Raw genomic sequence first — 14,235 nt, forward strand, 5'->3', positions numbered from 1 at the left:
TCTATCCTAATTAATTATATAATAGATATTATAATTCATGGAATATAAAAGATATTATAAATCAAAATCTCATAAATCTGATATTTAATATATTATTTTTCATCAAGAATTTGTTTATATATTTTTTTCTTATGATATCTAAACTATCCAATTGTTTGCAAAAAATAATATATTTATTATATATATTATATATTTATATATAATTTAATTTATTATATTTGTATTTAATTTATTATATATTTGTATATAATTTAAAAAAAAAGAAGAATAAAGTACATTTAAAAAAAATTATAATTTTTCATAATTGAATAAAATTTAAAATTGCAATATTGAAAAATTAAAAAAACATGATATCAGGTTTTATTATGTGATATATCATAAAAATATAATTTAATAAAAAGAAAGAAAAAAAGAAGAAAGAAAGGAAAAGAAATTAAAAATATGTATGTGATAATAGAGACAACGGAAACAAGATCGATTCATTTACAAAATATATTATATTCGTTAACACGTAATATTATATCGCACCTATAACACAAGTGTCGCAAGTTTAACGAACAATCGTTGAATAGTAATGAATCCAATTCTACCATTTTCGATTTACTTACATTTTCAATCCGTTCAATAAATCAAACGTGTGCATTAAGTAACGAATGATGCGTGGCAAGAATTGAGAATACGGATCATAAAAGAGAAAGGTTGCAAAAGTAAGAGAAAATACGAATAAGAATGCGTTTACTTTTACAATGTTTCGAATCATTAGGTATTCGTTGATAGAAATCAATCTCGCAACATTTTCAACTACGTGCTTTAGTTTGAAATATAAATTGATTGCTTAATTCCTGTCATATTTAAATAATTTTCAAACAGAATTTTTACTATATATTGAATATATATCCAATATATATTGAAATTAATTACCGTATATGAAACTTAATTGTCATAAACTTAATTTAAAAAAAAAATATGAGAGACAATATGTATGAAATAACATATTTATATTTCAGAATTAGCAATAAAACATCATTTTTTTATTTTTATACAAACAATTCATATATATTATATCATATAATATCATATAGATTCATATATATATATATATATATATATATATATATATATTTACTTATAATGAAATGAAATAATTATAAAATTTTCTAAAAAAAAAAATCATAATTAAAAAACAAATTATTCAAATTAATACATAATAATACATTATTTATTTCAAAAACAATGAAAGTTTTAATTACATTTTCTTCTGCAGATCGATTCTATTTATCATATTTATGCATCAAAATGTAAAAAAAAATAAATAAATTTATTTCTTAAATTATTCTTTTATTTATTCTTGTTTATTATTATTATTTATTAATATTACATCATGCGTATTCATGAATTAGCTCCAATTTGATTCAACATAAGATGGTGCATATTGATAGCTCGCATATTTATCTCCATAGCCACCGCCATAACTGATACATATTGAAGATTAACCGTTAAAATTATCGTATTAAACGTTACAATAAATAAATTGATAATAAAAATATTAAAATTAAATTTGAATCTCAAAAAATATACTCACTATTTAGCTTTATATAAACTAGCTCCTACAAGTCCAGCGCCGATAAGAGTCTTAGCTCCAAAAACAGTACCACCCAATAATAATGCTTTCTTACCAATTACAGTTGCTCCAACGAGCAAAGGTAATTTAATTAAAGGAGATCTCTTAACACGAACTATTTGTTCTTTCTCAATTTTGTTGTTATTTATAACTGAAGCACGATTTTCTCCATATATAATCACGGATAAGGTATGGATATAATTAACAAGCAATAATGTTATAAAGATAAAAATGTATAACGATTTCATCTAAAAATCAAAGAAATTTAAATTTTCTATATGATTTCTAAAAGGAAAAAAAGAGAAAGAATGAAAAAATTAAAAAAAAAATAAAGAAAATTATAATACAATGAAAAAGAGAAAACTATAATAAAAATGATTAATCAAATCTTAACAAATTATTATGGATAAAAAGAAATTTTAAAAAAATTTAAAATAAATATGAGAAAAAACATTAACCTCGTCGAAATTGATATATTCGTTTCAACAAAATATTCGGATGCTTCAAACTGAATGAAATGACTTTTATATATATGAGATTTTATCCCTTCCACATTGCTAGCATCTCTTCCTAGTTTTAAAACCGGAATTCACAAATCTTTTTCTGAATTCAAGAGTCATTTTTTTACATATTTGGCATATCCCTTCTTTTAATCTTAGATCATTGAATTCATCTTAATTGGTTAAAATTTCTGAATATTTTTTCTATCCTTTTTGAATTTATATTCAATATTGTATCCTTCCATATTATGATTCATAATATTTTGTCATAAATTAGATGAAAGCTTTAAATTTGTTATCATCGTATAATATACACATTTATTATATAATATACAATGTAAAATAAAATATTTGTCGAAAATTCCAGAAAGAATGGAACTATATGCATACATACTTTCACTAAACAACAGTTTCTCTAATTTTAGAACCTTGAAAATTCTACTAATTTTAAAGACAAATTATAAAAGAAGAAAAAGTGTTAAGTAACACAACATTTTTAAATAATTACATAAAAAATATTAATAAAATTAAAATTACTAAAATTATTAAAGCTAAAGAAGAAAAAAAATTGAAAGAATTCCTCTCCATATTTCGTTTCCATATTTTATATATATAAAAATTTCAATATTAATATCTATTAATAATTATTATTATATTTATAATAATTTGATAATTGTTTTTATACATATTATTCGACTTCAGATTTCTTATAACAAAAAAGCTGATAATATCGAAATCAATACTCTCGATTAATCGAAAAATATTCATTTAAATTCATTTCGCATGAATATCAATTAAATCAAAAAGAATAATCGCTTGAGGAAATAGTTAAAAAAAAAAAAAAAGAGAAAAAGAAAAAGAAATTTGTGAAAATAATTTTATCATAGATTGACATAATAAATAAATATAAACTAAAAATGGGCCCTAAACGAAAACGAACTAGAAGAGCACGTAAACCATTACGTACTGTGCAAGAATTGAAAAAAGAAGCATTCTCTCATGAACTTAAGCTTAGTACTTTGAACACGAAACGTTATCAAAGTTTCTGGAGAGAAATGCTTACACGTATAAAAATGCCGGATATTTACAAAAAGATCGACATAATTTGGCAAACTTTGGAACATGTTTTTGATCTCAAGGACTACAGGTATAACGAAATAATAAACGATCAATTAAAATACATACATATATGATGGAAATTTCCTACATTCGTATAGCATCAGTTTATTACTGGATAGTCTACAAGATGCCGAAGATCAACGTCGTAGAGCAAACGGTGCTCACATAGAAATATTCAATCGATCTTTGGAAGCACATGAAGCTCGACTAGCAGATATTGATAACTTTTTTCATCAAAAAATTAAAACAGCGTTAGCTGATAAAGTCTTTACTTTCGAAAATATTAATTATCATCGAAATCAGAAAGAAACTATTTTACGAAAAATTAACTTATTTGTAAATCAACGAGGAGAAAATATCGCAAATATCGCAAGAAGTACTGCATTTAGTAAGTAAGTTATTATTAGTAAGATATTATCTATAAATACTTTTTCGCGATTACATGATCATATTTGTCTTAATATTCTTATATAATTTTCTTTCTTTATTAAAAATAAAAATATCGTTATTCTTTGTTAACAATTTTAAAATATAAGTTTTATACTTTTTCACTTCAAAAGGTAGAATTGATGCATTTGTGGAAGATAGAGATAACGAAAAAAGAACAACTATAACGTTACTTCAAAGAAAACTTGAAAATCTTTGGAATAACTTGCGAAATGTTTATTCTGATTATCGCAAAAGTATATAAATATTTATTAATAACTAAAAATGATTTGTAAATTAATGATTTGTGAATATTTTTTATAATCTTTTTTTATATTTCATTGTAATAGATACTGAAATGCGGCGAAAAGATTACGAGATAATCAAGAACAAGGATCATATTGATCAACAAATAATAACTAAACAATATCTTCGTATTGCGAATCTTCTTGATGAAATCGTGAAATATCGTAATAAAATTAAATTTCATGGAAAAGAATCTGGAAATGAATTAGAAGAAATTTTACGAGAATCAAATTTCTTTCATAATATCTACCGAGAAACGAACGAACGTTTTATTCTTGGTATACATCTTTATATATCTATATATACTTATATACTTATTTTTATTATTAATCAATTAAATTAACTGTAATCCTAATTGATCAGGTCATAAAAAAGATAAACATAGAACGATGACAATGTGTAAGGAATATAATCATAGTGTAAAACATATGAAAGCTTTGATGATCAAAGCTGAACGTATACTCGCTTATATGCAAATGTGTCGAAAATATGAAACACAAGATGAAAAAATTCTTCCTATAATGAATAATCATCCTATGCAATTATCACTAACCGATGATAATGATATTATTCCAATTCAAATGGTTAGAATTCAATTCTTTTTATATTTAAAAAAAAAAAATAGATACGAATCATATCTATAGGTTTGATTTTGTTTTACTTTTTAAAATTTTTTGATACTTTAATCTATTTTCTTGAAAGTTACAATTTATTCAATATAATTTCTAAAACAATTTACGATGTACTATTATCCTCCTCTATTATGAAGAAAAAAAAAGATTCCAATGATATAATTATATATTTTGTTTCCTAATCTTTCTTTCTTTCATTCACTGTCTTTTTCTATTTATATTATGTTATATAATTTATAACATATATAACATATATATTATATAAATATATAACACAGTAATGCACACAAGACAATGACTAGAAATAACCACACAAAATATATCTATTCGTTTCGCTGGACGCGACAAATATAACATTAATTTTGAAACTTTTGACACTAATATAATTCCAATGTTATGTATTACAAATCGATCTTGAACAATGCGTCAATGGTATCTATAGAAGTATTTCAGAAATTGGAATTCGTCTATTTTAATCAAGAATATCAACTATTGAATGAAAAATATCGAATGAAATAGAAAACAAAAGAATAACACAAATGCTCATTTTATACAAGTATTAAGAATTGATGAAAATAATTTAACTAAATATGTTGAAAAAATTATATTACTATTTAAGAATTATATTATATATATATATGTATATATAATATTATATTTATACATAAATACATTGGCATATAAAGGGAATTTTGAATCTTTTTCAAGTTATGTCAAATCTATTATGTACTACAAAAATGATTCGCTTAAATTTTCAAACATCTGTTATAGATTATATTTAAATTATATACATCGTAAATCGTAAATCTCTGCAATATTTCTATAATTTTTGAAAACTTTTTTAAATCTTATTTTAGAAAAAATTATTTACTAAATATTTTTCTTATAATTTTTAAAAAAGTATTCATATAAAAATTACTACATTTAAGTGCTATTTATTTCTTTATTACATAAAGAATTTTAAAAATGTTCATTCCATTGTATATAGAAAAAAAAACAGATTATTATATTATCAAAATTGAAATCATATTCATTTTATTTTTAGATTACGAAAGATTTTGAACAAACGATTAATTTTTGGCGTCGATTAGGTTTTGCACAATTAATTACTGCAGAACTTCAAACTCAAAAAGATAAATTATTGATGCAAGCAAATGATCTACGAAAATTAGTAAAAGACTATCTTGCTGATCAAACAAATTCAACATAATTCAATATATCTAAGTCAATAAATCAATACAAAAAAAATTTTATTAAAAATTGATTTATTATTGGTACAAATGAATATCATCGTTCATAGCCATTTTCTTTTTATACATGGAATAAAGCAAAAAATAGAAAAGTCAGTAAATTTTAAATTTCTTATGCATTTCTGTAACGAAAATTATAATTATATGTTTAGATATATTTCAATCTTAACAAATAAAATGTATAAAAATTACAGACTTATTATATAATTGTAATTTTAATCTGTTTCACATTTAATTACAATGAAAAATAGTATTGTTATTTATTGTATTAACCGAAAATTACACTACTATAGATACAATAAATATCATTTCATGAAAAGATGAAACACAAGTAACAATTCAAATTTATTCGTCACTTTCAACGATTTATTCATTCCAGCAAGGCCAGTTTTTATGCTTTTCTCAGGTTTATTCTTTTCGCTGAATAAATTAATTTTCATAAGTTTATTCTTGTGAATATTCTTGTGAATATTCTCACAATTATAAAAATATTATGCTCTAATGAATTAACGTGACTTATGTTTATGCGCTATTCGTGATAACATTTTATTGCCTGCGAGAAATGTGACAATACCAAGGCCAACGAGATATCGAAGAGTAACAAACATATTTAGTTTTAACCAAAATATTCCAAAAAGTGTGAAAATACCTGAAAAACAAATTGATTAAGAATTATTGAAAAATGATAGAATATATATAATTATATCATTCAAGAGGATATACATAAATATTAACATTGTTGTGAACTATGGCTACAACTGCAATATAATAATTACACTTGCGAAAATTTCACATTTTTTTATGCCCGAAATACAACAAATTAATCAAAAATGATTATTTGTCAAACATTGGGCATATTATATATTATATAATGAATCTCTATCAAAATTACATTCTGCGCAATATAAATCACATATATGTACAATCACATTATGTACAAATTCTTTAAACGATGAATCTATCTATACAGTCTGATATACTATACTAAAAATTCAAACTTATCTATAAATAACATCAATAAATATAAATATTAAAGTCAAATAAAAATATTTATCTATTAATTAAATATATATATTTAATAAATATATAATATATTTAATAAAATATATATTTTGATTTTGTAAAATATATCTTTATGTCATTTATAATTATAAATAATGTTTCTTATCCATACATGAATAAAAAAATAAGTATAAGATATTCAACAGAATAATGTGCAATTTTTAAAACATTTTCAATAATATAATAAAAAAAATATTTTAAACAAAAGTTCATTTATTTTATATACAAATTATAATACTTAAAATCTTCAAAAAATGCTCTTTTGTATAAAAAATGAAAATTAAACTTGATTCTTTTAAATAATATGTATTTTTAATTTCATAGTTATTTTTCACAGATTTTAAATTATCTTTAAATGTTACTTAATTTTCCTTATGCGACAATTCACCAATAGTAATTTTAATTTTTTATAAAAAGAAGAATTTTTGAAGATTTTAAATATTATAATTTATAAATGATTAAAAATAAATCAAATTTTATTTGAAATATTTTTTTATTGTATTATGAAAATGCTTCATATAATATAAATCGTGCACCATTTATGTATTGAATACCCTTATCTTATTTTTATATTCTAATAAATATTTTTATATTTTTATATTCTAAGCAAATAAAATTAATAATATTAAAATATAAATATAAATATTTCAATATTAAAATATTTATAAAATAAATTAGATAATAAATTTATCTAACTTATTTTATATTTAATACATTATAAATTGTTCACATTATAATATATAAATTTATGATATATTTCTTTCATTTCATTACAAAAATTTATTATTTTATTAAATATAAAATACTTACTTCCCAATCCCAGATGAAATATAACCGCACTAAATGAAAATGGAAAATTTGATATATTCACTCCAAGTTTAGCCCATAAAATAAATAACAAAAGAACCGGTGCTAAACATAAACCAGTAAATAAATTTGAAACAAAGGCAGGAGGTCTCTTCTCGGGTTCACGAAACATATGCTACAACATATAAATATTTTTTTTAATTTACATTTATTTAAAATTATATTAATTTATATTTATAAAAACATTAAGTTTAAAAAAATGTCCGTCAAAATGTAAACGTTTAAATATAAATATATAAACATTTGTAATTATTCTAAATATTATTTTATTTAGAAAAATAGAAAAATATATCTGACAGCAATAATATTTTTCCAATGTTAAGGAGGCAATAGAATCAGAAAAAAGATTGCTATCGCTAACGAGCATTGGTTTGTATTAGTTAGTAATACACAAAACGAAAAAAACATTATTTGAATATCAATAATAAAACAAAATTTATACCTTTATTTCTGGTTTTGTCGAATAAACATTAGACTTGGACTTGTAAAATACATTTTTATCTGTTCGTTCGGACGAAGATGGCTCAGGAAATTTCAAACTAACTGTTGCCACTGTCCATTGGAAAGGATTACTCAATATTGCATCACCAATAATTAATTCTACATTATAATCTCTACTTTGATAATTGAAATTTGCTGCTGCAGTTCCTACAGGCTAAAATATTTCAAATAGAAATAAACAATGATAATTTAAATAATTTCAAGAAATTTCATTACAATTATTTTAAAATATAAATACCATATCAAATTTATAAAGATGTGATGTATCTGCTTCAGCAACAAAAAGAATTTCATGCCCTTTCTTATCATTTTTTGAAATAGACATGGAAGAAAGTCGTACAAATGCTTGATGTGTGCGCATAGGTTTTTTATTGGCATTATCTCTTAATAAAAATCTCATAACTAATTTTTGTTGAGAATCAGCTTCAATTTTTTGTGACAACTTCTCAGGGAAAAGTATTCTATAAAGCAAAAAAGCATCAAATTAAATATTATATTTATCATATACACATCGATTTTATATGGAATATATTATATGGATGTTATATATTCATATTATTATTAAAATATATTATTATAACATCTATTATTAAAATTTTTATTAAATTACCGTGTAAGTTTTGGTTGAGTAGTTTGATCAGCATCAGCAGTACCAATTTCCATATAATCGACCATTACATCGCAAAGAACTTTCACTGTAACGATATTGGTTACTGATCCAGCTATAATTGATATTTTATAAAATCCACGTTCTGGTTTCATTTCCATAAAATTCATAGTAAATAAAGTTCTAAAATTTAATAAGTAAAAATCTTAAATCATTAAAATCTTTTGTAATATATATATAAGATATCCCAAACAAAGTGGAAACATCTGTTAAGATTCCTAAAATAATTTCAAACAATATTTTTCTTTACAAAAACTTTTGTTACGGCTTTGTTAATAAATTATGAACAAAAAATACTGACCAATCACAGAACTTAGTTGAGCTGCTACAATAACATTGACATATTGTGTCAACATATCTCAAAGAAAATATATTGAATATAATGAAATATTTTTTTATTGATAAAAAATTAGATCGAATTATATCATGAACAATGAATAAATAAATAAATATAATATTCAACACACTTTCAATATGTTGCTTGGACTTGTTCGTATTCAATTAATAATACATGGCTAATGCTATTGTTTAATGCATGAATAGATTACACCCTGATTGACGAGTGTTTTTTGTTAATAACTCGTTAACAAAATCGGAATTAAATTTTTGCAAAGAAAAATATTGCTTGAAATTATTTCCAAATTAGAATCTTCTTTATGATGTTTCATTCTTGAGATATCTTATATATATATATATATATATATATAAATTGTTTGTTGAACTTCTTGATCTTTTCTAATTCTAACGAAAGATTAAAAGATTGTTCAACAAATACTATACCCCAAGGTATAACCGATTTCGAAAAAAATTCAAATGAATCGGTAAAGTATTGGGGAAAAACAAGAAGATTAACACTTACTTATCTGTTGTAGAAGATTGCAAATTTTGTTTATTGAATATAATAACATCATCTCCGATTCTAGTTGCAGAATTTGCAATTACTTTAAACGTATTAGTTAATGGATTACCTAATATATCACAAACTTTTATTGTAACTAAAGGTTGTTGAATAGAAATGCTAATTTCTTCATTGGCTAATGTTACACAAATTGGTTTTTCAAAATCATTGTTTGCTAAAGTCGTTAATGCTGAAAGTAAACTTGTAACACCTCTTGGTGTTTGTACAGAACGTCGTGATAAAAGATAATTAGCCATTTTCACTATTTGCTGAAGTGTTAGTGGTGGTTTTTTTTTTAATGTATTGGAAAGTTTAAAAATGCCATTCACCAAGAAACCTAAAAAAAAAAATAAATTTTTTAAAATGAAATTAAGTTTAACTTGAAAATTAATTGAAAATAGAAATAATTTTTACATTCGCCGCAAAAAGTATATTGACATATTTCAAATTTTTATAACTGTTTTTTATTAAAACACTTCATATGCATAAGAATGCTTCTTTATTATTTCTTGAAATAATATACATATTTTAAGTTTGTCTTAATGAAGAATTAAAATGTATATTGATAAATAAAATATTGATAAATTATGCATACATATAATATAGAGATAAATTAAAAAATATTTTTAGTCATATTTTCTTATTAAAAAGTTATTTTTTAAAGAAATATATCTTTATGATATTTTTTTGTATTTTATAATGATTTTTCTATTTCTCTATTCATATATTTATAACGTTTATAAGTTTTTAAAAAACAATATTATTTTTAAATATTAAAAATTTTTAAAAACTAAAAAATTGTTTCATAAAAAAAATAAAAATTTGAATCATATTTTAATTTAAAAAACGCAAATAAAAACAAGATTTCATGATCAAATATCAAAAAAGATATTGCTCATAGTAAATGTAATATTTATAATCATTTAGTATTTGATAAGCAATTTATAAATAAAAGAAAATATTTTATCTAATAGACTTCTATAATTATTTCAACTACTCAATCACAGAACTGATTTAATATTCATATAATATTATTTTAGTGATTTGTATATCTAATTTACAAAACAATTGAATTATGTAATTTACAGAATGGATATTTATGAATGTTACATATATACTGTAGAATTTAATAGAATTAAAAAATTAAAATGTAGAATTTTTTATTTTATAACAAAATATTAGTCATGTAAACACATATATATCAAATTTTTTAAAGAAAATCAATTTATTATAATAGTCAGTATCAAATTCCGATTTGATTGAAATATTTATTTAAAATATATATAAAAATATTTATAAATAAAATATTTATAAAAATGTAACAAAACATAAAATATAATACATTATTATTTTAAAATTATTAAAAAAATTGTAGTCTGAAATCAATCAAAATATAATTAATAAATTAATAGAAAATATACCAAAAAGCCTCAAGAAGTTATAAATAATTGCAGATATCAAAATTCATACTATTATCATCATATTATTCATACTATTATCATCATTATATCATATTATTTCAATAAAATTTATCATTCAAATTTTTTTTATATAATTTATTTTTTGTCAATATACTTTTTGCATACAACTAATAAATAAATTTTTTTATTTTGTAATAAGAAACCATATATTTAACACTAATAAATAATATATAATAATAAATATATAAATAAATTATATAATATAATCATATTATATAAATATATAACATACTTAAATATATGTTTATTTACATAATAAAATTATATAATATTAAATAATAAAACATTATCAATTAATTATTTAATTTAACTCTCATTTTCAATTTAAAAAAATTATATTTTTCTTGAATTTTCCAATATATTTTTCATACTGAATATAACACTTGAGGATTTTTAGCATTTATCTTTAATTAATACTAGTTACTTTGCAGCAGTAATGCATTCTAAGGTTCTAAATCAAAGTGGAATATATTAAATTTGATAAATTTATTGCAAAGATTTTTTGATATTAAACTGATATTAAAACTTATATTCTTAAATAGTATTATCAAATATTACAAAAATAAAAAATAAAAAAAATTAATAATTTAGTCTTTCAAAACAAAATTTAACTTTGATATTCTATTGTAATTTTAACTAAAATAGTTAATACTTACTAGTTATTGAAAGACCACCTTCAAATTGTAAATATTGGCCATCTACTTCATCAGCTTGAATAATAGCGTCTTCAATGCGATCAAAAGCGAACATACCACTTGTTCCAAAATCCGAAGCAATGTGAAATGCATAACCCAAGCTGCTCGTAGAATGTTCAATCAAGAAAAATTAGAACTTGGATTCAAATCTTGTAACTTTTAATAAAAATTAAATAAATTATAAGATTAAAATATTAGCAGAGTAGTCGTACTTCCATAAGTTGTCATCCTTTCGTAGCATATTTTGTACTGTTTTTATTATATTGTCAATTTTATCACGTGACAATTTTTCCAATAAAATATTCAGACCATTTACTGCATAATATATTTCCATCATACTTGAAGTTTCTTTCTCTATTGTATTTGTAAATATCTATTTAAATAAAATAATTTTCCTTAATCTCTAATAACAAAAATTTTATTAATATATATATCAATATTTTTATTCAGTAAATAAAGTTATTCTTCAACATAGAAATCTAGCAGAACGAAAGTCTTGAAACATCATTATATTTAAAAATATATTTAAAAATATTATTTTATAAATTAACCTTATAGAAATACAAACCTTTATAATATTAGATAATGAATTGGCTTGACAATTTCCTATGGTTTGCCATATAGATGCAATATGAAAAGCTTTTTCAGTTGTAATGTTATTTTCATTTTTTATAAGTTTTATCATAAAGTTACAAATATCCTAAAAATCATATAAATCTTATCAAAATATTTGTAAAAGATTTTTAAAATATCACAATAAATAAATGATTAAATCAGTAAGACTAATCAAGATATCATTATATTTCAATTTTGGCAATATTTCATCATTTATATATTGACAAAAAATATTTTTAAATAAACAAACAAAATATTAAAATTTTTCTTACTTGTTTGTTTGATAAAACTTCACCAAGAAATGTATATCCATGAATTGCATAATACATAAATGTAACATCATTTGATGTTAAACCTGGTTCAAGTATTTTTTTCAGATGAATTCTATCAGCTGTAGTTAAGTAGGAATTTGTAGATTGTAATATTTCGGTCGAAAAGCAAGTTGTTATACCAATAATTGTGACTAATAATGATATAACTGAAAAAAAATGAAACAAATTGATTGATTGAACTCTATTCCTTTTACTTATGATATCTTATAAGAAATTATAGTGAAATATTATAATAATGATATATTAAAATTATAATACTTGAAATATTAAAATTTGTAAAAATGGTAATTTGAAATAAAAATATAAAATAATATAATATAATATATAAAAAAAAATATAAAAAATATATACATATTATCTATTTAAAAACAAATAAAAATTATTAATGAATTTAAGAATATTAAAAACTTAAAAATATAAGATATATAAATATTTAATAAAATAATTATTAAAATAATCATTAAATTCAAAATGATAAAAATAAAATATAATAAATTGAAACAATTAAAAAAAATTAGGGGTGTAGTCAATGTAACTAAAATGTGAATGAATATTCAAATATATAAATATATATAAAAATATGATATCTACAAATATTTGTATCCAATTTTATACAAAAAACGTTTGAAAATAATATATTATTATTCAATACACTTACGGATATTCATTGTATAAAGAACACCGGGAACGCCGGCTGCCACGTTGCTGCTCCGGACAAAATGGCTCTTCATCCATTGCGCGTGTACGGAAAAATGGACAATTCTTTCCGGAAGTAGTTGGCTAAATGAAAATATATTGTAATAGAGAAAGCATGCGCATAAAGTATAATAATAATAATAAATTTCCTATAAGTCACTAAAATTTGATTGGTATTACTGTTATGAAAAAGAATAATTAAAATATATTAAAATGTTCGAATTCAAATCAAAATTATGTTTTATCGTCAACGAAAATTGAAAATTCTAAATTGAAACAGTTTTAAAAAATCGAAATAATTTTAAAAAATTATTTGGAAAAAATTTTTAATTTATATTGATTAATTTTAATTTCGATTTTAGAAAATTATATATAAATTTAGAATATTATTATATTTATTTATAGTGATTTAATTTCAGTTTCGATTCTACATAATCAATATTATATCAGTTCGCTTATATAACGATACAATATTGATTTATAAATTCTATCTTTCGATTTAACTTCTATTAAATTTAATTTTAAAAATAGAATTTAAAACAAGTATCTAAAAAAGGGTTATAAAGC

The 14,235-nt window shown here is 21.0% G+C and overlaps 3 protein-coding genes across 3 annotated transcripts; 1 reads left to right on the plus strand and 2 right to left on the minus strand.

Annotated features, from left to right (window-relative positions):
- Positions 1 to 1,377: 1,377 nt before the first annotated feature.
- Positions 1,378 to 2,326, minus strand: LOC102656479. The gene is made up of 3 exons (XM_006571815.3): positions 2,080 to 2,326; positions 1,583 to 1,869; positions 1,378 to 1,472 (listed from the first exon to the last, which is right to left on the minus strand). The coding sequence occupies exons 2-3, from the start codon at positions 1,867 to 1,869 to the stop codon at positions 1,397 to 1,399; spliced, it is 363 nt and encodes a 120-aa protein (XP_006571878.1). The 5' UTR covers positions 2,080 to 2,326; the 3' UTR covers positions 1,378 to 1,396.
- Positions 2,327 to 2,967: 641 nt separating this feature from the next.
- Positions 2,968 to 5,843, plus strand: LOC724483 (dynein regulatory complex subunit 2). Its single transcript, XM_026439589.1, is given in 6 exon segments — positions 2,968 to 3,297; positions 3,299 to 3,628; positions 3,801 to 3,923; positions 4,017 to 4,250; positions 4,336 to 4,556; positions 5,650 to 5,843. Coding segments are annotated over 6 exon segments (1,332 nt in total). The 5' UTR covers positions 2,968 to 3,038; the 3' UTR covers positions 5,815 to 5,843.
- A 9-nt stretch (positions 5,844 to 5,852) lies between these two features.
- LOC412045 (dolichyl-diphosphooligosaccharide--protein glycosyltransferase subunit 2) lies at positions 5,853 to 13,766 on the minus strand. The gene is made up of 11 exons (XM_006571812.3): positions 13,631 to 13,766; positions 12,913 to 13,118; positions 12,594 to 12,725; positions 12,238 to 12,398; positions 11,987 to 12,126; positions 9,811 to 10,186; positions 8,895 to 9,074; positions 8,523 to 8,745; positions 8,226 to 8,438; positions 7,727 to 7,898; positions 5,853 to 6,503 (listed from the first exon to the last, which is right to left on the minus strand). Exons 1-11 carry the CDS (start codon positions 13,701 to 13,703, stop codon positions 6,361 to 6,363), a joined length of 2,019 nt encoding a protein of 672 aa, XP_006571875.2. The 5' UTR covers positions 13,704 to 13,766; the 3' UTR covers positions 5,853 to 6,360.
- Positions 13,767 to 14,235: the final 469 nt, after the last annotated feature.

Source organism: Apis mellifera, linkage group LG3 (genome assembly GCF_003254395.2).
Source record: "Apis mellifera strain DH4 linkage group LG3, Amel_HAv3.1, whole genome shotgun sequence".
Classification (NCBI taxonomy): domain Eukaryota; kingdom Metazoa; phylum Arthropoda; class Insecta; order Hymenoptera; family Apidae; genus Apis; species Apis mellifera.

Bases quoted from the DNA above. Each gene is read 5' to 3' on its own strand.
- LOC102656479 (XM_006571815.3), bottom strand. From the start codon at position 1,869: ATGAAATCGTTATACATTTTTATCTTTATAACATTATTGCTTGTTAAT. The intron at 1,473-1,582 runs GTGAGTATATTT...AATATGTATCAG, and splicing joins AGTTTATATAAAGCTAAATA to TTATGGCGGTGGCTATGGAG.
- LOC412045 (XM_006571812.3), bottom strand. From the start codon at position 13,703: ATGAAGAGCCATTTTGTCCGGAGCAGCAACGTGGCAGCCGGCGTTCCC. The intron at 10,187-11,986 runs GTAAGTATTAAC...TTTTTTTTTTAG, and splicing joins AGGTGGTCTTTCAATAACTA to GTTTCTTGGTGAATGGCATT. The intron at 8,439-8,522 runs GTATTTATATTT...GAAATATTTTAG, and splicing joins ATCTTTATAAATTTGATATG to CCTGTAGGAACTGCAGCAGC.